The sequence below is a fragment of the Cannabis sativa genome, chromosome 3 (assembly GCF_029168945.1).
Source record: "Cannabis sativa cultivar Pink pepper isolate KNU-18-1 chromosome 3, ASM2916894v1, whole genome shotgun sequence".
Classification (NCBI taxonomy): Eukaryota; Viridiplantae; Streptophyta; class Magnoliopsida; order Rosales; family Cannabaceae; genus Cannabis; species Cannabis sativa.
Window position 1 is genome coordinate 40,814,033 of NC_083603.1, and position 21,142 is coordinate 40,835,174.

General features: G+C 29.5%; 3 protein-coding genes across 4 annotated transcripts; all 3 read right to left on the reverse strand.

Annotated features, from left to right (window-relative positions):
• Window positions 1-1,358: 1,358 nt before the first annotated feature.
• LOC115709274 (style cell-cycle inhibitor 1-A) lies at window positions 1,359-3,567 on the reverse strand. Of its 2 annotated transcripts, none has more exons than XM_030637336.2 (4): window positions 3,082-3,567; window positions 2,666-2,797; window positions 2,532-2,584; window positions 1,359-1,752 (listed from the first exon to the last, which is right to left on the reverse strand). In XM_030637336.2, exons 1-4 carry the CDS (start codon window positions 3,161-3,163, stop codon window positions 1,519-1,521), a joined length of 501 nt encoding a protein of 166 aa, XP_030493196.2. In that variant the 5' UTR covers window positions 3,164-3,567; the 3' UTR covers window positions 1,359-1,518. The 2 variants fall into 2 exon arrangements, with proteins under 2 accessions (XP_030493196.2, XP_030493195.2); XM_030637335.2 differs by having other exon boundaries at window positions 2,666-2,803; window positions 3,082-3,256.
• Window positions 3,568-4,554: 987 nt separating this feature from the next.
• LOC115709242 (uncharacterized) lies at window positions 4,555-12,271 on the reverse strand. Its single transcript, XM_030637289.2, has 17 exons — window positions 11,987-12,271; window positions 11,073-11,268; window positions 10,627-10,935; window positions 10,448-10,537; window positions 9,490-9,966; window positions 9,248-9,355; window positions 8,947-9,077; window positions 8,713-8,845; window positions 8,192-8,546; window positions 7,570-8,084; window positions 7,295-7,474; window positions 6,860-7,018; window positions 6,638-6,712; window positions 6,064-6,241; window positions 5,712-5,863; window positions 5,358-5,573; window positions 4,555-5,273 (listed from the first exon to the last, which is right to left on the reverse strand). The coding sequence occupies exons 1-17, from the start codon at window positions 12,196-12,198 to the stop codon at window positions 4,623-4,625; spliced, it is 4,137 nt and encodes a 1,378-aa protein (XP_030493149.2). The 5' UTR covers window positions 12,199-12,271; the 3' UTR covers window positions 4,555-4,622.
• A 3,307-nt stretch (window positions 12,272-15,578) lies between these two features.
• On the reverse strand, window positions 15,579-19,069 carry LOC115709263 (transcription factor MYB63). The gene is made up of 3 exons (XM_030637322.2): window positions 18,693-19,069; window positions 17,486-17,615; window positions 15,579-16,789 (listed from the first exon to the last, which is right to left on the reverse strand). Exons 1-3 carry the CDS (start codon window positions 18,829-18,831, stop codon window positions 15,787-15,789), a joined length of 1,272 nt encoding a protein of 423 aa, XP_030493182.2. The 5' UTR covers window positions 18,832-19,069; the 3' UTR covers window positions 15,579-15,786.
• Window positions 19,070-21,142: the final 2,073 nt, after the last annotated feature.

The following is a 21,142-nucleotide window of genomic DNA, read 5'->3' on the forward strand; positions in this document are numbered from 1 at the left end:
TACACCAATAAACCTATTAGTCTATTTTTCGTATATTATATTGGAACAATAATTTATTTTTATTTCAAACACAATGCGTGCCTGTAAAATAACAAACTAATTAATCTATTTTTTTAAGTCGAGACATCAAATCTAGTTGTATACAAAGTACATGACTGTAATACATCTTACTAGTAAACTTGGATAACGTGTCTTACTGTAACATGTCTTATTAAAAAATACATTAATTCTAAAATAATATACTCTTAAACAAAATTAATCCCAAATTAGTTTATTATTTTTGTGGGTTTTCAAAAGTAACCTTTTGGTTACTTATTACTTATGATGCCAGTAAGAAATTAATTAGCTACTTTTTTTACGTAAAAAAAAAATATTTTTAAATTATATAATTTAATATACAATTTGGTTACCTCTAAAATCTTATTTGTAAACATCTTAATAATTAGCTAATTCTAAGTTAAATTGTGATCTTATTATTTAAAATATAGTTGGGTAATCTTAATGTTTATTTTTGAAACTAATGAGTTCTTATATAATATAATAAGCTACTATTTTTGTTTACCAATTATTTTATATACCTTTTTGTGACTTTGAAACTTATGTGTTTGTTTTTAGATTATATTAAATTAATTTATTATTTTAAATACTTTTATGTTACTTATTTTTTATTTTACTTTTGTAAAAAATATTTATGTTACTTTCAATCTATTTAATAAAATAATAAGTTACAATAAAATTTTTTTTAAAAAAAACACAAATTAGTTTTGATATAGTATAACAAATAAGGATAGATATGAAATAATTTTATTTAGTATACTTCATAATAATATTTAAATTAATTATAATTTGGATAATATACCAATTAGTTACTTTTCATAAAAGGATTCATTTTAAATAAAAATATCTCATGTATATAAACGTTAAATTTTAAATTAGTTATTTTAAACTATATCATCATCTTTGCTTTAAATTATGTTCATTTATGTTATATTACAATATCTTATTATTTAAAAAATAAGAGAGAAAGAATTTTTTTTTTTTGAAGTTGAAGAGAAGAGAGAAAGAAATATTTATTTTATTTTATTCTTTTTATGTATAGTTATTTAATTTTTTTAATTTTGCAAGTCTGTCTCTTAAATAAAAAACAAAAGAGAAAATGACTGTTAGTTTAGTTATAAAATGAAAACAGTAGAATAATTTAAAAAACGTTAGAAAGGAACGTTAAAATTAATATTTAGATAGATTGAGTTATTATTGATAATAAAAGACAAAAAAGGTATGTACATGTAAATTATCCTAATAATTATATATTTAAATAAGGCTATTTTAATAAAAAGCATAGAAGAAAGCAACATGAATAGGATCAATTTTCCTTCTTTCCATTTTCCATTTCACTGTCTAAAATCACAAACACTGTATAACTGAGTAGACTACAAAGCTCCTAAAATACACGACAAAACTGAGAAGATCTTAACTTTAAAACAAGATGAGCTTGTTTCTGATGATGTTTTTCTAAATTCAAGCCTTGATTTTCCACTTATGTGCAGTCCTGGGTCCGCTAACAATGCCTTCGTAGTACCGGGAATCAAGTTTGTGTTTGTTCCATGCCTTGATGAAATCGGTGAACATATCACGGGCAGCCTCTGCCGACAAATCTGAGAAGAAAATCTTCTTCTTATCTTTCAGCCAAGTGGCAAACTCATTGTTCTTGGAGAAGTAGTCATCTTTGGTAAGCTCCTTGAACTCATAATTCTGAAAGATGAAAGAAACAGACTTTTTTTACCAACATGAATTTGATGTTCAAGCAACCAAATTCAGAATGTTTTAGCAATGAAGTTCAAGGTAGTTTGGTCGTAGTTCACATGTCAAATTTCCCAGACCATAACTTGATTAATTAAAACATTTATTTACACTGTTAATATTTCTGATGATAATCTAAATCTCTAGTCTAGTAGACAAATAAAAAATCCAAGATCCATTGTCTAAATTCTAATGGTTTTCCGCATTTAATAATCAGCTACAGTATGCTAAGTTTTGAATTTAAGAAAATGACCAAACTAGCTATGCTTCAGTTAACAAGTTTCAAAGACAAAAAAGTACCAAAGAAAACTCCCAATAAGTAAACATCTTTGAGTTTGAACTCTTAATTGATTTAACTCCTTTCTTATCATTAGCTGAGTCAAAATCAAAATATCATTTTTGGGTTTGCTCCCCCTGCTGAACCCTACAATCTCTACAGAGAACTCTTATACATATATGTATGTATTTTTCTGAAAACTAGCATCCTTACCTAACCTTCCAATTGCTACGTAGGTACCCTTTGAGCTACCCCTCATGGGTCAGAGAACTCTATTATTATATTACTAATTAGGATCCCTTAAGAACCTAAAACCAGAACTTGAGCAAACATGGGCTTGCTTGACACTTAACCAACTCTAGTAAGAAAAAACCAAATGTTTCTTCTCAATTATCTATCATACCAAAATATATGTAAGCAGATAAATTTAAATAAAATGTAATCAGAATATTACCATTTGATCACCTTTCCCATCTTTATCTTTGTGCTTATCCTTCAATTTCTTGTCTGAGAATAAACACAAATGTTCAATCAAAACATAACTACTGAAAATCCATTTCTAAATACATATAAATATGTAATAGTTACCTTTATCAGTTTCAGAATGGCGTTTATGGCTTTTCTTGTCTTTATGCCTCTCTTTCTTATCACTACTACTCTTCTTTCTACTTTTCCTTTCTTCATCTTCAACTGATTTATGCCTCTTCCTTCTACCCTCATCTGAAACTTAAAAAAAACCCTAACAAATTGAAACTTGTAACAAAATTTCATACTTGGTCAGAAAACATATGGAAAAACAGAGAGAAAAATTATAGATATATTAAATTAGATATCGAATCATTCAAATGAAATATAAGTAAAGTATTATATCAAAGTTTCTCATTGTTCTGAAAATAATCCCAAAACACAAAAGGAAAGAAAAAAAACCAATACGACCAAAATCAAGGGAAACACAATTAAGTAAGAAAAGAATTAGAGCTCTGTAAAACCTAAAAAATGAATACCTTGGGAAGGTGAAGGTGAAGGAGAAGAACTTCTCTTCCGACTGGTCTTCTGCTTCTTCTCAGATATTCTTTCGCTTCCCATTTTTTCAGAAAAGTCTCTCTATTCGAGTTTGAGACTTTAATAAATTTATATATAATTCAGTTTGTTATTAAAACTTAGTCCCACATAGGTTAAATACAGGTTTTAATAGATGTATATATGTTAGCTTTTGACTTTTGTGTATACCTTACCACAAGGAGAAGTGAATGGGCCTAGTTCTACTAACCATAGAGTAAAGGCCCAGGAAAGTCCCCGGGCCCATTACTGCAGAGATGCAGCTCCGGAAACGGGTGAACTTCGAAGGCTTTGGGGAGTTGGGCTGAGACGTGTGTGGAGCCATATGAGCTCCCCAGCCCGAAGCTAACTGGCCGATCTTACAGTCATTCACTTGGTCCTTTAGGACTAACTGAACGGGGCTTACATCCTTGTGGTCCCACTTTTTTTTTCTTTCTATAAATCCTGAAGAGGTGAGTAGGCTAGCAGTGTCACTCTCCTCTTTGGATTAGAGATGCCAATTTGTGTTAGTCATATCGTATTTGTGTTATAAGGGTTGATATGTTTAATTGATCAATCCGATTCATGTATATTTTGTGTCAAAAAATCCCAACCATAACCCGACACATTATATTCGTGTAAACTATTCTTATGTTACAAATAACAATACATATTTCTATTAGTATCTCATATTTAATTTTTATGTATATATTTTTAATTATATTAATTATTTTTTTACTGTTTTAAAGAATATAGTAATAAAAATATATAAAATTACAACTAAATAATATTAATTAAATAATTTAGAATTGTCGTTTAGAATTGAGCCAGCCAACCATGCTCAAATATAACACTATGTGTACAATAAACCTCAAGATTAATGTTGATGTGGCCCTTTATCAACAAGATAACTCTTATGGCTATGGATTAGTGGCGAGAGATCATTTAGGTAGGTTCTTAGAGGCCAAAACATGCCATTGTAATGGCACCTACTCTGCCGAAGTGATTGAAGCTTTGGGGATCAAGGAAGCTCTAAGTTGGATAAAGAACAAGTCATGGAAAAATATTGAGCTTGAGACTGACAGTCTTTTCTCTGTGCAAACAATAAGAAGCAACCAAAAGATGTCTTCTACTTTTGGTATTGTTATCGATGATTGTCGTTTGTTATTATCTCTTTTAAAGAATGTTAAATTACATTTTGTAAAACGATCAACTAATCGAGTTGCACATGCTATTGCAAGGCACTCTCGATTTATCCCTGGTGGTTGCATTTTAGAGCAAAATATCTAGTCCGATTTGAGGGATATCTTATTTTCTGAATGCTCTTAATTTAATGAAATTTATTTCATTCCAAAAAAAAAAAAAAACAGCATTAAAATATAACCATTGTCTAAAATTAAACCTTTCCTAGCTACCTAACCAAAAAGAAAAGAAAAAAAGAAAAAGAAAAGCAACCGTTCATTTGGATATTTTTAACAATTAGTAACCATGACTAAAGTGTCTTGAACTAACTGTACATTTGGTGAGTAAAAACAAGAGTGTGCAATTTTCTAAATACATTTTCAACAGAAGAAAATTCAACATCAAAACCATAAGTCTGCCCTCCATACTGAGCATAAAGGTACTCTTTTGGTGACAAAGCTGGAGGCAGAATTTCATACAGCTCCGGCAAACTTGAGATCGGCGGTGAAGGTATATCATTTTTCTTCTTCATTGAGAAATAAACGTCAGCTAAAAGAAGCCACACTAGGTCAGGATCAACACATGCTAAGCCGCAAAGAGCATTCACGGAAGCATCACGCAGTCCAACCACGCCGCTACAAGCTATCCCCACCACAAGACCGCTGATTTTCTTAAGGACTACTTGCAATGCTGAAGCACTTCTTTTATTTCGGGCCAAATCAGCAATCATGTTCAGTGCTGCAACCTGAACTTTCAGATTGGAAGTTTCCGCCATCAACTCTCCTGAAGAATTGGAAATGTTTCGGTAAGGTAGTTGTAGAGGGATCTTGTCTTTATTCAGATTGGTTCTGTGGAACGGCGATGAGGAGAGAAGTTTCCAGAAGTGGGAACCGTCGGTGTGGAAGCGGCGTGAAAAGAAATCGCCTCCACATATTTGCACTACATTGCTCACCACACTTAAGCACCTACGAACAGCCTAATGATAAAAAAGAAAGAAAGATCACTTAGTTAAATATAGATGTTTTTCAAGGATAAGTGTAAAAGAAAAATGACTACTCACCGCTGTGTTCTTGTTTTGAACACCCACAACTAAAAATGGCCATATCTTATTCATTGCTGGAAGCAACCTATTCTCATCAGCCCCTTCCTCTGCAGCATCTAGAGTATCTTGAAGATGGTACAACGAACGTGATTCGATCGCTTCTTCTATTGCTTCTTTAGTGCGTCTTTCTTGTCTATAAGCCTCTTCAACTTTCGCTAATGCCATAACACCTTCCTTCATATTCGGAAAGGATATATTTTAAGAAAATATCATAAAGCTCATCGAATCTCGGTGACTTTATATTTTAATACCATCTGTTATAACATGCATCAATATTGAGAAGCTTAAAACAAGAATGGACTAAAAAGATACCTCAACAATATCCATGGCCACCAAACAAGCAGCTTGATTTGCCAAGGCTAGTAGAGGGGTTGCAGCCGTAATACATGAACCGGCAATAGATCCGACAGTTCGTCTATACCTCTTTGAGTCATTCAACTTAAACAAAATGTTTTCCCATTGTTCTACAAATAAGAAAAAATTGCATTTAAATTCACAATTAAAAAGAAAGATAGCTTATTAGAGAGAAAAGAAAAGAAAAGAAAGAAAACATATGTGGGAACCACAAAAATCATTTTCTTGTTGTCTTTTCACATTTCTTTGTGCAATAGAGGTTTTAACATCATAAATGAAAAAAGAAAAAGTTAAATAGAAAAGTAATAACCTGTTTCCATGTCAACCACATCAATATCGGAGTTATCATGTCCTACAACCTGATTGGATTCTGCTGTTTCGCTCACTTCGGTATTACTTACAGAGTTCACGTAAGTAAAGTAAGACTCGGCTTGTTCAGGCAGTAAATGAGCCTCGCGCTTGGCTGCCTTGGAAATTTCTAAAACAGCCTAGAAAAAGAAACGAAAGATATGTACATATTAACAACAATGAGTATAATATTTGTACAAGACCAGACATCATTAGTTTAGTAGCAAAGGTTGGTTGCATATGGAGGTTATATAACTGAGTCCAATGATAATTTTTCAAAAGCAGTTAAAATGTAAAAATAAACATACAATGATCAGAGTCTCACCAAAATTTGAATTTAACTTTAAATTTAAGAAAAGAGGGAGGGATTGAACAAGACTATAAATGCAGTAAATGCAAACTTTGCTGATTAGATTTCTATTTCCATTCTAATGAATTAGCGAATCTTCTTTCAAATCTAAGAACCAAATAGACAAACATAATTACACTAACAAATTAATGATGGTGCAGAAACATAGAAGGAATAAAAAAATAACCTTTAGAAAGGGAATAGTTAATTCGGGGTGTTGATGCCTGCCGAGAATTTCAAGTTCCAGTGAAACAGAGCGCATCTGCAAATATCAAATCATGAACATTATTAATTAAAAGCATCTATTCAAAAGTTTAACAGAGATGAATATTTCCTCAACATGGAAAGAAATCTTCATGATGCTTCTTGAACAAGAACAAGTCAAGTACAGCAAGTCTAGAAGGTATACCGGTTCCTCCAATAGGGGCAAAATCTTATTAGCTACTCCAATATAGGAAAGCATAGCAGCAAGCACATTGGGGACATGAGGGTTAAGATCCAAATGCCGCAGTTGCCGACAAATTGAATCAATCACATAATCCGCATTTGCCAGAACTAGGTGTCCAACCTATGGAACCAATGAAAAAGACAACAGTATCTTTAGACTCGTAATATGTAAATAAATTCTACCACATATATTTACAGTTGAATCATTCCAAAACCAGATAAAGTTAATATAGAGTCATGGTACAGTTAGATAGCGCTAGGGGTTGAGGTAACCTCACAATTGCTTGGGTGAGTGTGTGCATGTGAGGAAGAGAGAGAAAGCACGAGGTTATAGGTTCGAACCCCATCCGGGACTAACTTGAAACGGGTTAATTGTTGCTTATAAGAAAAACCTTACCGTTGGATTGCCAGATGTAGCAGCAAGGACGTGCAAAACTGCATCAGCAGCACTCCTGACTTGATAATTTGAAGAGGTAAGATGCTCAAGCAACATATACAAAGATGAATGGAGAAATCCGCTGGAAGAGTAATCTTCTCCAAGGCAGATATTAATGATGCCTATTCCTTCTATAATAACCTGTTAAAGCCAAACAAAGCCATAATCAGTTTCCATGTATAGCTGATAAAGCTTGATGTGTGATTAAGCAATAGTAATAGGAAGACTTCTATTACCTGATGTAGCATAGCTGTATCACGAAAGAAGTATAAACTGATATCTCCATCTTCATAATCAGGTTCTAAAACAGCAGATTTGTTTTCTATTGGAAGATCCCAGATTTCCGGGGTAAGATATTCGTGTAATATTCTACCAATACAGTCTATCAGATGACTCCTTGCACCCTTTTCATGCGAAACTTTCCACTTTGATTCAGTAAACAAGCTTTTATGAGGCTGAGTACCAGACAACCTATCATCAATTTCTTGAATCTCATTTTCCTTTTTCCGTGACTTCTGAAACCTCCTTGCAAAACTATTATTAGACTGATCTGATATACCAAATATCATCTCATTCAAAATACACACTGCAGTGCCTGCTTGACGTAGCAACTGTCCCGAGCCATTCCTATTATACCATGACTGCCAGCTCTCTTTCTTAAATTCCTTCATACGGATTTCCGAAACCAACTTGCGCAAGTAGCCAAGAGGAATTTCTGTAATAAGTGACAAATGCATTCCACCTCTAAAGTCTAGCAAGAAACAGAAGTATAATTTGATGTGTGAGTAAAGAGAAAAGGAAAACAGCTGAAATAATTTCTTTAATACAAAATAAATAAAAATTCCATAGAAATATGACCTCCCATTAAAGATGAGCCTACTAATCTTAGAATTCCTGATAGTGCTTGGTATAGTTTTAGACTTCCAACATAGACAAACCAAGGAGGCATGCGTGGGAGATCATAATTCTTATGGGTATGTTCCTCTTGGTATGTTATGGGTTTTTCCTGACTAGCTGCAGACTCTGAAATTTTAGGAGCAGCAGACATTATAGTCAGGCGATCACCAATCAAATTAATTCCACCTTTCAGCTGTGCAACAGAGTCAAGGTATCCTACCGAGGATGTCCTCACAAGTTTGTCAAGAGAACCAGCAAATACAGAATTCTGACTCAAACAAAGGGAAAAAACTTCCAAGAATCGAGCAGCTGTTACCTGAATACGACCATCAAGAACTATTATCATAAAGAAAAAACATGGGCATTCATCTAAGTTGCAACTACATATACTGTTAGTACATACAACTATGGTATGGTGTGGTCTACTAGTTATTGGAAGGCATAAGACTAAAATTCACATCATTACAAAGAGAATCACGTACAGGAGACTGAAGGAGGCGATCAACCAAAAACTGGGGACCAGAGTAATATATTATCACGAGCAATTGTTGTGCCTGTAAAATTGCTAGAGATTCATCATTTCCAAGCACCATTTTTGGAAGCCTATCAATGAGTCTGATTTGAAAGAAAAAAAAATTACTTATTTAAGAACCAAAATTAAAAATAGTCAGTTTATTTTAGTATAAGAAACTATCGCCGATCAATGAAGCCCAAACCTGCTAAAAATCTGAGTAAGATCATCCTCCAAATAATTTTTCACAATCGTCGTGAATGAATTTTCAAGAAACTCCTGTGCAGCTGCTGACACCTCAACAGAATCATCAACGACCAAGGCACATAAGCATTCCTGCATAAGGACAACAATCAACTTATCATGTGAAAAAACACAAGCTCATATAGTATAAAGGGCATAGAAATCTAGATTTCCATAGAGCATATCGCTTTTAAAATAACCACCTCATTTTCTTTAATAAATAATTGTTCTAAAGAAACTAACCATTTGCGTTTTAAGCTTACCAAAAGCATTAATCTGCTGTTTTTCAGTGTGCAACTGCACTTAGATAACAGACCTTGAATAGCAGCTAGGAGTCCCTGTCTCACTCTTTTTGCTGGATGAAGGCACATCTGAAAATATTTGATGATTTACTGATCCTTTATAAAATTTAAAATCATTTCTTCAAAAAATAATAACAACTGAATTGCAAAAAACAATAGCCCACAAAAATTAGTAGCACGAATTCAAAATTAAGGACTTTTACATTTGGAAAAGTTGCACTCAATAGTTTATCCACGTGAGCTGAAGTTTTCTCAATCCATTCTTTTGTGCGATTCACATGCAAAGATCCAATTCCCTTCCCAGAATCAGTTTTTCGCTCATTCATTTCAGATTCAGGAGTAATCATTTTCTTGACTTCAGCATTCGATTCTTCCACAAATGTGCTTTGAGCATGAGCCTTAACTGGCAAGTTTCGGAGGTCCTCCATGAAAGATTGAGTGGATATAGACTTGGTTGAAGCACGAAGAGTAGTAACATCCATGGAACCATTAAGGCTACCCATATTAGCATCATCTTGCAGAACAATCATGAGAAACTCTGCCAGACCTCTAAGTACTTGGTCAACAGCTTCCGCACTTCCAGCAGCTCCACTGGCCATTGATTTTGAGGCATGCAAAACTTTTGCAAATTGACTAACAACGCCAGGTAAGAAGAAAGCCAAAGCATCAGCCGTACCAACCTGTAACAGTACACTAAATGAAATTAACTCGAATTTCCACAAAATATTTAAGAGCTTCAAACGATGGGTAAGCTTATACAATTAAGAATTACATATTTTAATTCACTAGATCCAAAGAAATATAAAATATTTGAAAGGTAAAAAGGAACACTCTCATAACAAAATTCTAGTGTACAATAAGCTTACACTCCCTATTTCTGGATCAGATCAAAAAGTTGGATGTGACTCACTTTCCAATTAGACATTTTAACTTTTCCTTGTATAACTATTTGAGTTAGAGAGTAGAATACTAAATTTTTTATGAATTTGCCACAAAGATAAAGAATTCTTAGAATCGTCAAGGAAGCACCTTGTTTTAAAGGAAAGATGAATAATCATACTAAGAAATAGAATCAAAAAATGAAACCACAAATGGGTGAGAACAAGCACAAGAATGAAATATTGTCAAAGCTCCAAAAGAATTATCACTTATCAACATTACCTTAGCAACAAGTACTCGTAGAGTCATAAAGGCTTCAATACGAAATTTTGCACTTCCTCTATGTCCTCGGGCCGCCTCAGTTTCTGCAGCCTTTCACATAAAATGAAAAGGACATTACAACTTAGTAACTAATCAACTTTCCAAGTTAATTAATTGTTGAGTAGAGAAATTTCACATACTTGGAGAAGAAGAGATAGCCAATGTCCAACAGCAGCTGAGGAAGCTTGAGACTGAAGAAATGCAAGTAAACAATCACCTTGATCTGAGTCATAATTTGCAGATCTAACAGGCATAAATTTCAAATCTTTACTTTCCAAAAGCATAGGCAAACTAAAGGCCTGTTTACAGGTGCAAAACTCATCAGAACATGGGACCAAACTCAAAAGTAGTGCCGTGAAACACTTCACAATTCCTTCACGAAACTCTTCCGAAGCATCAGATGGAGAAAGTAGAGCCCCATTAGTCAATTTTTTCAAGACTACAACCATCTGTTGAAGGAGATTAGCACATTAGACTTCAAATGAATTACAACAGTCCCAAAGGCAATGTATAAACAATCATTTGTTAATACAGCCAATAGAAAGCATATTACAAATAAGGTAAAATGATATTTTTCAACATATACCAGCTCCACAGAACCAAGATGACACTTAATCAGAAGTTCCTCCAGACACTGAATCACACCTTCTGCCACAGAATCACTCACTTTATGAGGCACTTTAGGGTCATAAAATGTCTCAAGTCTTCCAGAATCAACCTTCTCCGGGGATCTGCAGGCAACTGCAGCATCCAGAAGAAGCAGCAAGGGAAACAAGATATAACTGAAAATGGTCAAGAATACAGTTAGCCATAAGAATACAGCCAAAATAAACATGAAAGATGTTTATACTGAAAGGGGAAAAGATCATAACAACCCCACAGACCAAGTTTCCATTCACTTTTTGAAGTCTTTTTCACTACATAAGCTCAATTAATAGATAAAATTTCTCAATATGTGCAACTTGGGAAATGAAAATTTATGATAATTTAAGATTAAGGTTGCTCTCAACAACAATTCTAGAAGTACCTGAGCTGAGCTACAGGGGCATACATATTGCTCATCAAAAAATCATGCCGAACATTGCCATTTTCCACTAAAATCAAAATAATTAAAGCCTAAAAAAGTCTTATCCTGGTCAAATAGCCCGATCAATAAATCCTGAAGTGGGTTTAGAGTGAAGAACCAGAACAAAATCATCAAAAGTTTACTATATTTCTACTGGACCTTCCAAGAAAAACTAAACAAACTTCAAATACCCAAAATCGCTTCCAACACACGAAAAAACTTCAAAATATTTCATTTTATCCATCAAAATGGGCAGTGAGAATATTATAGTCTGTACAAAGCAATGAAATGAATCTGAACAACATTTTACAGAAGTAGGTTGATATTCAAGAAGTTCAACGCATCAAACCATGAGAGACTAACAAAATGCATATGTATCAATATGGATAAAGATTGAGCATGAGTGTTTAGTTACTAATAAGTAATAAACTCACTCGAAGAATGGCTGGAGAGCATCGGATGGAGATTGACGAAGGAATTGAAGCAAGGAAGGTATAGCTGGGGAATGCTTCTTTGGGCGTTGGAGAAGCTCAAGAAGCTCTAAGCAGTAGGGTTTTAGCTTCTCAAATAAACCGCTTTCCATTCTTTTCTCCTCATCGTCTTCTATATCTACCGCTGGTTCTTGGTAATCGTCGATTTCCACCATTGTTGAGAGAGAGAAGTGCCGCGAACCGAAACGAGGGAACTCTTTCGAGTTTCGTCTGGTTTCTTCCAGAATATTGTCGTTTATTCGATAATATTGTCGTTTATATATTGCTCTTTTGAGACACTCTAATGTCGTTTCTTGGTATACCATTATGTTGTCGTTGTTTTCATACTTTGTCGTTTATAAATGGTTTTTTTAAAACGTCGTTTATTAATGGTTGTTTAAATGTTTATGTCCTTCTTTGACATTTGAGGCATTTTATTGTCGTTTTTATTATCATTATGTCGTTTTAAATGGTTTTGTTTTACGAGATCATCTAATGTCAAATTTGAGAGGAGCGCACGTTTGTTGTCGTTTTAATTGTTGTCTAATGTTTATGTCGTTTTTACTAGGTGTCTTCATAAAATAGACAATTCAATACAATTCCTACGATCTAATTCAATCTAATTTGTAAAGTGTACATATTTACACTTATGTGGAATGGATGAGATTAAAAAATGCAAAATTCGAATTTGTGCAGATTGAATGTTGATTGACATATAAATGGTAACCGATTCACTCTAATCTACATAAATTTATATAAAAAAAAAATTAAATATATATACAATTAATATTTTAATGTGTAAAAATGGTAATTAAAAATCTAATACATATAGTATAATTATATTTAAAAACTTAATAAATCAAATGTATTTTGAATTCTTACATATAATTTTATTTTCTACATACAATTTAAAACAAAATTAAATATTTCTTTATACATACAATTTATTGTTGGAGACATAAAATAACACTTATTTATTTTATTTTGTTAAAAATTTAAAAGTATTTTTTTTATAAATATTAAATAATTTAATATTAAAAAATAGGGGTTTTTTTATTTTTACACTTCAAAATATTTTTCTTTGCATTTTTACAAAATTAATAGAAACTCCTATTGCAACTAGCGCTGCAACCTAAATTGCAACAAAAATCGTACAGAAATCCACATTGCAACTAGTGTTGCAACCACTTTAGAAACCCAAACTGTAAATTTGAAAAAAAAAAAAAAGTTAAAAAAAATAGTATATGGGGTAATTCCCCTAAAAAATAACCAATCCAAAATAATCGATCAAATCCATATTTTTGCAGATTGGATTTGAGCTATTGTGCAGATTGAATTGGATCTAAAATATGAAATTCACACTTAGTGTGGATCAGATGCACTATGAGCAAAATAATATGAATTTGATTGGATAAACACCCCTAGTTTTTATTGTTTCTTATTATTTTTTTTTTAGTTTTTTACAGCTAAACCCTCTACTATTATTTTACTTGTACTTAACCCTCAAAGTTAAAACTTTCCAAACTACAATTACAAAACTATTAGCAATTTAAGGTGTCATTTTTTTTTATAGTTATTAATTGAAATTTAAATTAATTATGTATACACTCTTGTACATGTATGATACATTTATATTGATACACCTAATATTATTAGTATAAAAATAGGTGCCAAAAACATGTTTATAATAGTAATAATATTATTATTAAAATTCACTAATAATTTAGTAGTTTTGACGGTTTTACTTTTAAAATTTGAGTTTAAAGAGTTAAATATAAGTGAAAACTGAAAGATAGTTGTGAGAGTATATGTAAATAAAATCTAAAAAAATCGTAAAAATGTTAAAAATTCTGTATAAACCACATTTTTGTAATTTTTTTTGTTGTTTTCGTATTTTTTTTTTTAAAATTATCCCTTATTTTTTGTTTATAATTTATATTTTTTTATTAAATGAATCCTCTCATCATAATTTTTTTTTTATCACATTAACTCTATATTTCTTACAATTCTAATACACTCCATCCCAATGGAAATATATATTTACATGAATAAATAAATAAAAACATTTTTTTTCCCTATGAAAAAAAATGCCTCATTCACTAGCTATATAAAAACGTTTTCAATTTGGTAAAACTCAATTACGTCTGTGAATTTTATATATTATATATAGAATTAATAATTAAGCAAAAGAAAACTTAAAACATATCGATGTGAGAGTGATTATTACGTTTATGAATTGATTTATTATTTAATTTAAAAAAATCCCTATCTTTGTAAAGGAAAAAAAAAAAGTTGATAAATCTCAAACTCAAAAGGTATATTATATAGCAGCAAAAGTAGACCAAAACTTAATAAAAGTTAACCTTTAGTTGATTTTGTTTGGTGAGATCCAATTGTTAAAAGTACGTACCACAAACCTACCTAGTGTCAACATATTTTACCTCATTTTTCTTACACAAATTATGATATAACTACTAATATAACATAATATATATATATATATATATAATAACCGGTTACTATAAAAAAACAGCTAATTTTAGTGATAATTTTTTAATCACAATATAAATTTTTTATGACTAAATGTGATTTTTGGTCACAACAAAAACTACTTGTGACTAAAACATAGTATTTAGACACAAGTTTTCACTAATTTACTTTTAGTCACAACAATTATTGTGACTAAAACTACATTTAGTCATAACAAATTATAATTTTTGTGACTAATACCTTTAGCTACAAACATTTTAGTCACAACATAAGAATGATAATTAATAATTAGTCACAACTTTTTTACTTTTAATCACAAGTTTTGTTGTGACTAAAAGTAAGATTTTTGTAGTGGGTGTTTCTACAATGCACTCTTAAAAATAGTTTAATCGATATACTTTTATATGTTGAGCATATGAAAAAATGATCATTATGTTACACGCGACTCTTTTATTCTATACATGTGTAAAATAAATTATTTAAACTTTATTTTCGGCATGTTACACTTTTTCTGAATCTCTCAAATTTTTGCAAAATGTCCTAAAAAAACTAATGCAGACGAACATAAAAAAAATTAGACTAAAAAATTTTCTCAATTCCAAAATAGATATAATTGGTACATATCAATAAACCCTTTTAAATTTTAATATTAATAATAATATAAATATAGTTGAACCTAACTTATATACCATACACACTACTTTTGTTTGACTCAAACACTTACATTAAATGTCTTCTCTTCTCCACGTACAAAAAAAGTCAACAAAAAAAGAGTCGTAGTTTAGCTTAACATTTCAGCAAATTTGGATCCATATATTTCAACTGTCGATCACCTACCATTGTACTTTCAAGTCAAGATAATAAAAACATTTTATTTTTATTTTTTTAAAAAAAATATATTAGTACATTTCAAGTACATTACATATATATTATATTACCTACCCACTATAGTAAATTTGTTTGACTATATAATATAGATATAAAAATCATTGAACAAGTCAAAAAAAAAATCACTATATGTATATATAGAGCTACATTGATTGTACATTTTTCTTTGCAAATAAGATGAATTAATGGCAATGGATTGGACATTATATCAATCAAAATATCCATCATTACATCATATATCATAATAATATATATGAACCTAATTTAAAAAAGTCTACACTAAAAATTATCATCACCATCTATCTCTCTCTTTTTCTTTCTCTATATATATAATAAAATACTATAGTACTAATTAATAATGATTTATGTAAATTAATCTAATTTTGTTACAAATTGGGATGACCATAATCTAATTGAGCTTCTATTATGTCATGATGATGATGATATTGATGAAAAATATCATCAACTTCTTGTCGTACATCTTGAATTGTGTCGTTTTCTCCTCCAACCTCTAAACCAAGCTCATTCTCCAAGTATCTAAACCACTTCTTGGTATCATTAATCTCATAATTATGATTATGATGAGTTAATAATTGTTCATCACCAATATTATTAATATCCACTATTGCAGCCTCATGAGAGCCTTGTACTAATTGCACCACTTCATTATTATTATTAGTGTCATTATTATTGTTAATAATATGATTTTGATTAGGCTGCAAAGTTGTGCCTAAATTATCTAACATGTTCCAAAAATCAAGGTCAGTCTCCAATGGAATAGGTTGATTAATATTATCACTATAATAATAATCTACCTCAGGTTTATTCACTTCTTCTTGTAATAGCCCACTAAATAGCAAATCCATGTCATCTTGATCTTCTTCTTGATGATCATCAAGTTTTGATGAAGTCTTAATAACTTGATCATTATTTGACACATTTGATGAATCATAAGATGAAGTAGAAGAAGTAGTTGTACTTGTCATCATGACCAATACTTTTTCATTTTTTGCCTCATTTTTGTCTTCGATTTCCTTTTGATCAACAATTCTAGTACCCTTATCCACTTCATCGATTCGAGGCCTCTTAGGGAGTACTGATTCGAGGTTGATTATTTGTTGCTGAACACTACTGGTACCAGTATTACTTCTCTTGTTACCGCTAGACAAAGTAGTAGTACTACATGAAGATGAGGAAGAAGATGTTATGGAGGAGTATTCTTCCTTTTGTTGATCACGATCATCATCATCTCCGTTACTATTATTAGGGTTAGGTTGATTATCACCATCTTTTGATGATGAGGACAATCTCTTTTTCAAGTGAGTGTTCCACACATTCTTAATCTCATTGTCTGTTCTTCCCGGAAAATGGGATGCAATTTTCGACCACCTATACGAAAATAACATTAATTAATATCGAGAATAAAAAAAAATATCAAACAAGTCAATTGTCTTAAATTGGCATAACACATTATAATTGATCTATAATGTCACGTAACTCGTATTGTTGTTTGTTATATATTATAATAATAAAAAATTTATTTAAGAATAATCTCTAATTTATTTATTAAAAAAAATTAAGTTTAAGCAGTTTTAAATAAAAATTATCGATCTCTAAATTATAATTAATTATACATTTTTAAATCTCATATTAAAAAAAGTATACATCTATATAAAAATAATTATATCTTAATAAAAATATATATTTTATAAATTTATTTATATAATAATTTTACTCTACATGTATAAATATTACATCTATTCAACAATAATTTTATTATGATATATATTAAAGATTATTTATTGTTATTATTGTTATACTTTATATTTTTTAGTGTTTAAATTTCTTTTTTTAACGTATTTCTATTTAGTTATAATTTTTCAATTAGAATATAATTTATTTAATTTCAAGTATGCTCTTACTGTATAAGTCGTCCGTAATGATATATATATGCACACATAAATTTAACACACCTATTTAAAATGGGTCCTAAAGTTATATATTAAATTTGTGTGTGATTTATGTATGCATATAAATAATATGTATAATTAATAAGATTGTATATGTTTAAGAGAAGTTAATTACTTGTTTCCTAAGGTTTCATGTAACTTGATAATGGCTTCCTCTTCTTCATTAGAGAAATTCCCTCGTTTAACATCAGGCCTTAGATAATTAATCCATCTCAAACGACAACTTTTTCCACATCTAAGTAACCCTGCCAAAAAAAATAAAAAATAAATAAAAATTATTATTATCATAGTATGATTGATATTTAAGGAACCAATAATTCAAAATCACGTGAAAGAAAATTGACATGTTTTAATTATTCTTGAAGATACATAATTTGTTACTTATTGAAAAAAACAAAAATAATAATAATAATAATAATCAAATTATTTTGACAATTTGATAATAATATATTTACATTAAATGTATATATACATTTGAAAAAAAAAAATAGTACTAAGTGGAGTGTTTGGTCCTTGATGTTGAATTTAATGTCGAAAAACGACACCCAACTCAACTGTATTATACTATTATAACCATGCAAAGACTCAAATACGACACATAATGATGTGACGTTTTGGGTCCTATGAACAGACTTTTTTTTTTAATAAAAAATAAAATATTAATATATATTTATATGACATATTCTTTATATACATGTTGGTAAGATATTCCTAACCTTAGCCATATCATGCTACAATTAATTATTATTATTATTATAGATATGTATAATTAATTTTTGGGATTATTATGTTTCTGTTTTTTTTTTTTTTGGTATAATAAATAAATAGCCTTTTTTTTATATACAATATTACATATATATATATAGAGAGAAGGAATGTATTATTAGTTTGGTATAAAGAAATAATGATAGTAATTAGTAATAAGGTTGGTAACCAGACCTTGATTTTTTAGGATATTTAATATAATATATAATATGAATTTGGCCTAACATATATGTATATATACAGAATAGAATTTAGTATATTTGGATTTTTTTTTATTAATATGAAAATATGAAGAAGACGTTTCAAACTTGAATAAATTTGAAATTTCCAATATATATATTGCACTGTATATTTCTCTTGACCATGTATGAATATCAACCAATAAAATAAACCAATTCAAATTGGAATAAGAACATGATGAAAATTTACCCAAAAAACCTCTAAAATTTAACATAGAGAAAAACTAGTAATAATAATAGTAATTGTTTTCTAAGAATTAAAGTACAAAAACAGAGATTTTGTGTGTGATGAGATAAATATTAAATTGAAATAATTACCAGCTTGTTTGGGGAGAGCTCTCCAATTTTCATGGCCATTTTTTTGTATGAAAGTGATGAGTCTCAAATCCTCAGCAGGGCTCCATGGACCTCTTTTCACTTGGCTCTTATCACAACAAGGTGCTCTGCCTCTTCCCATATTTCACTACTATAATATATATATATATATGTATATATATATATATATGTGTATATATATATGTATATGCCCAAGAGACTATAAGAGTAGAAGAAGAGATTTTGTTTATATTTATTCATTCATGATCAATATAAATATGTGAGAGTGAATCTCTATTTATATATGGAGATTTTGGAGAGAGAGAAACAAGTATTATATTATGTTGTTATCTTCATAAGCTCACAAGACTCATGCCTCAAAAATGGGGTACCCACTTTGATGTAATAAATAGGAAAAAAAAATTAAGAAAAATCCACTAGATTTTTTTTTATCCAAAAAAAAAAAATCCAAGAAAAAAAATCCCATAAACTAATTAATTATTATCCCATATATTTTGTCCTTTAATATGAGTAATTATGTTGGTTTGTATAAATATATATATATTTAAATTAAATAATTATATTTTTATAGGGTTTTTCCAATGATAATATGGTCTACAATGTATCTAATGATAGTCAACATATTGGACTGTTGATAAGATCACAGCCACCCATATTTTTTTTATTTTTTATTTTAAAAAAGTTGATTTCACATCACTAATTAATCATATTTTTTTGTATATCTCATTCATTCTAATTATGTTATATATTTTATGTTTGGATGTATATAATTTATTGGTTCAGCATAAGAGACTTTTAGGGTTTTCATCATCAAAGATTCAAAGCATTTGTCCTTATATAATATTATTATTATTATTACATACATATATATTATGTTGTTCTCTACTTGTAGTAAGTTGTTTATGTGAGAAGGATTTCTTACCTGTTTTAATAGGTTGAATTAATATAAAGGCCAAAAAAAATTCATAGGGACAGACAGAATGAAATTATAAAATACAAGTGTCAAGTTATTGTTATTCCAAATGTCATGATTTTCACTCATTTATTGAATTTTATCAATTTTGTTCAGCATAAATTGTCAAAATTATTTATTGGGGGGTTCATCATATAATGTTATTGTAGAGAATGTCATATTTTGTGGCTTTGAACTCATATTGGTTTTTTTTTTTTCTTATTTTTTTTTATAGGTGTGGTGAGGTGAGCACTTAGCTATATAAGAGAAGCAAAAACCTAAAAAAAAAGTTGAAGTACTTCACTTTGATTAATTTAATTGAATTATTATTTATATTTTAAGTCTTTGGAAAAATGTGATCAATAAATGTTATAGTTTGGTCCCCCTTTCTATCCATTTTTAGCTAAGCTAGCTTATACATAAAATGGTCCAAAAATGTGTAAAATTATTTGAGGGAAACTAAATATAAATATTGAAAGAGAATTTAGGAAAATTTAATAATATACCATTTATTTATATTATTTTTTTTTAAAAAAAAAATAGAAATACTATAGGCCCCTTTGGGATAATATGGATTCTTCTTTGATTATGAATGATTGTCATTAATTATAATCATGATTATGTTTTGTAATAAGAGGAAAATGAAATTATATAAAAATCAATTTGGAGAATTTATAATGGAAGAAGAAGAAAGTATGGATAGATGGAGAGGATAATAATTTATGATGCTTAAAATTATTGAAAAAAATATAACATTAATTAGTAAAAGGAAAAAATTATCTAGGTCCCAAATTTTTTTTTTTTTTTTTACTTATTTAGTTAAAATTTTATTAAAGACTCTCTTTATTTAGTATTATCTATTTTGTTTTTTCAAATAGAACTAAATCTATCATTTCTTATTCAAAAAAGTAAAAAAATAAAATCTATCATTTATTTTAGAATAAGTAGGATTTTTTCCCTCTTAACTATTACCACATTCAAATTTTTGGCCATAATTTTTCTTTTGGGTAAAAATCCCCTTGAACTATTCTCATTATAGAGTTTTGCCTCTTTAATCACAAGTGGCTCTATGTGGCGATTTTGGAGCTTAGGGTAGCAGTTTTGGCATCATGCGTGTAATTAAATAAATAAAATAATTATTTATTAAATTTAAAATATTTAAAATTTATTTTTAAAAAATAAAATCATAAAAAAGACATTTATATTATTTAATTTTAATATTTATAAAAGTTAAAGTATTAAAAATTCATTTTTAAATATCATTGAAAAAATATATTTTTCTTTTTTTAATTTAAACAAAATTCTGGTCAACGAATAATTAAAAGAAAAAAAATTCTGAATAATCCAATTTATAAAAATATATATTAAATGGTTTTAGAAAAAAGTACATATACTAAACTCTAAAATATTTTTCTCAAACAAAAAAAAACTCTAAGATATAGTTACGATTTACTTTTAAAAATAAGATTTTGATATTTTA

Coding starts and splice junctions, on each gene's coding strand:
- LOC115709274 (XM_030637335.2), bottom strand. CDS start 3,163: ATGGGAAGCGAAAGAATATCTGAGAAGAAGCAGAAGACCAGTCGGAAG. Junction 2,804..3,081: donor TTCACCTTCACCTTCCCAAG/GTATTCATTTTT, acceptor GTTTTTTTTAAG/TTTCAGATGAGGGTAGAAGG. Junction 2,585..2,665: donor CCATTCTGAAACTGATAAAG/GTAACTATTACA, acceptor GTTTATTCTCAG/ACAAGAAATTGAAGGATAAG.
- LOC115709242 (XM_030637289.2), bottom strand. CDS start 12,198: ATGGTGGAAATCGACGATTACCAAGAACCAGCGGTAGATATAGAAGAC. Junction 9,967..10,447: donor TACGAGTACTTGTTGCTAAG/GTAATGTTGATA, acceptor GTACTGTTACAG/GTTGGTACGGCTGATGCTTT. Junction 5,574..5,711: donor TGGCCATGGATATTGTTGAG/GTATCTTTTTAG, acceptor CCGAATATGAAG/GAAGGTGTTATGGCATTAGC.
- LOC115709263 (XM_030637322.2), bottom strand. CDS start 18,831: ATGGGAAGAGGCAGAGCACCTTGTTGTGATAAGAGCCAAGTGAAAAGA. Junction 17,616..18,692: donor AGCTCTCCCCAAACAAGCTG/GTAATTATTTCA, acceptor TTTTTTTGGCAG/GGTTACTTAGATGTGGAAAA. Junction 16,790..17,485: donor CATGAAACCTTAGGAAACAA/GTAATTAACTTC, acceptor ATTTTCGTATAG/GTGGTCGAAAATTGCATCCC.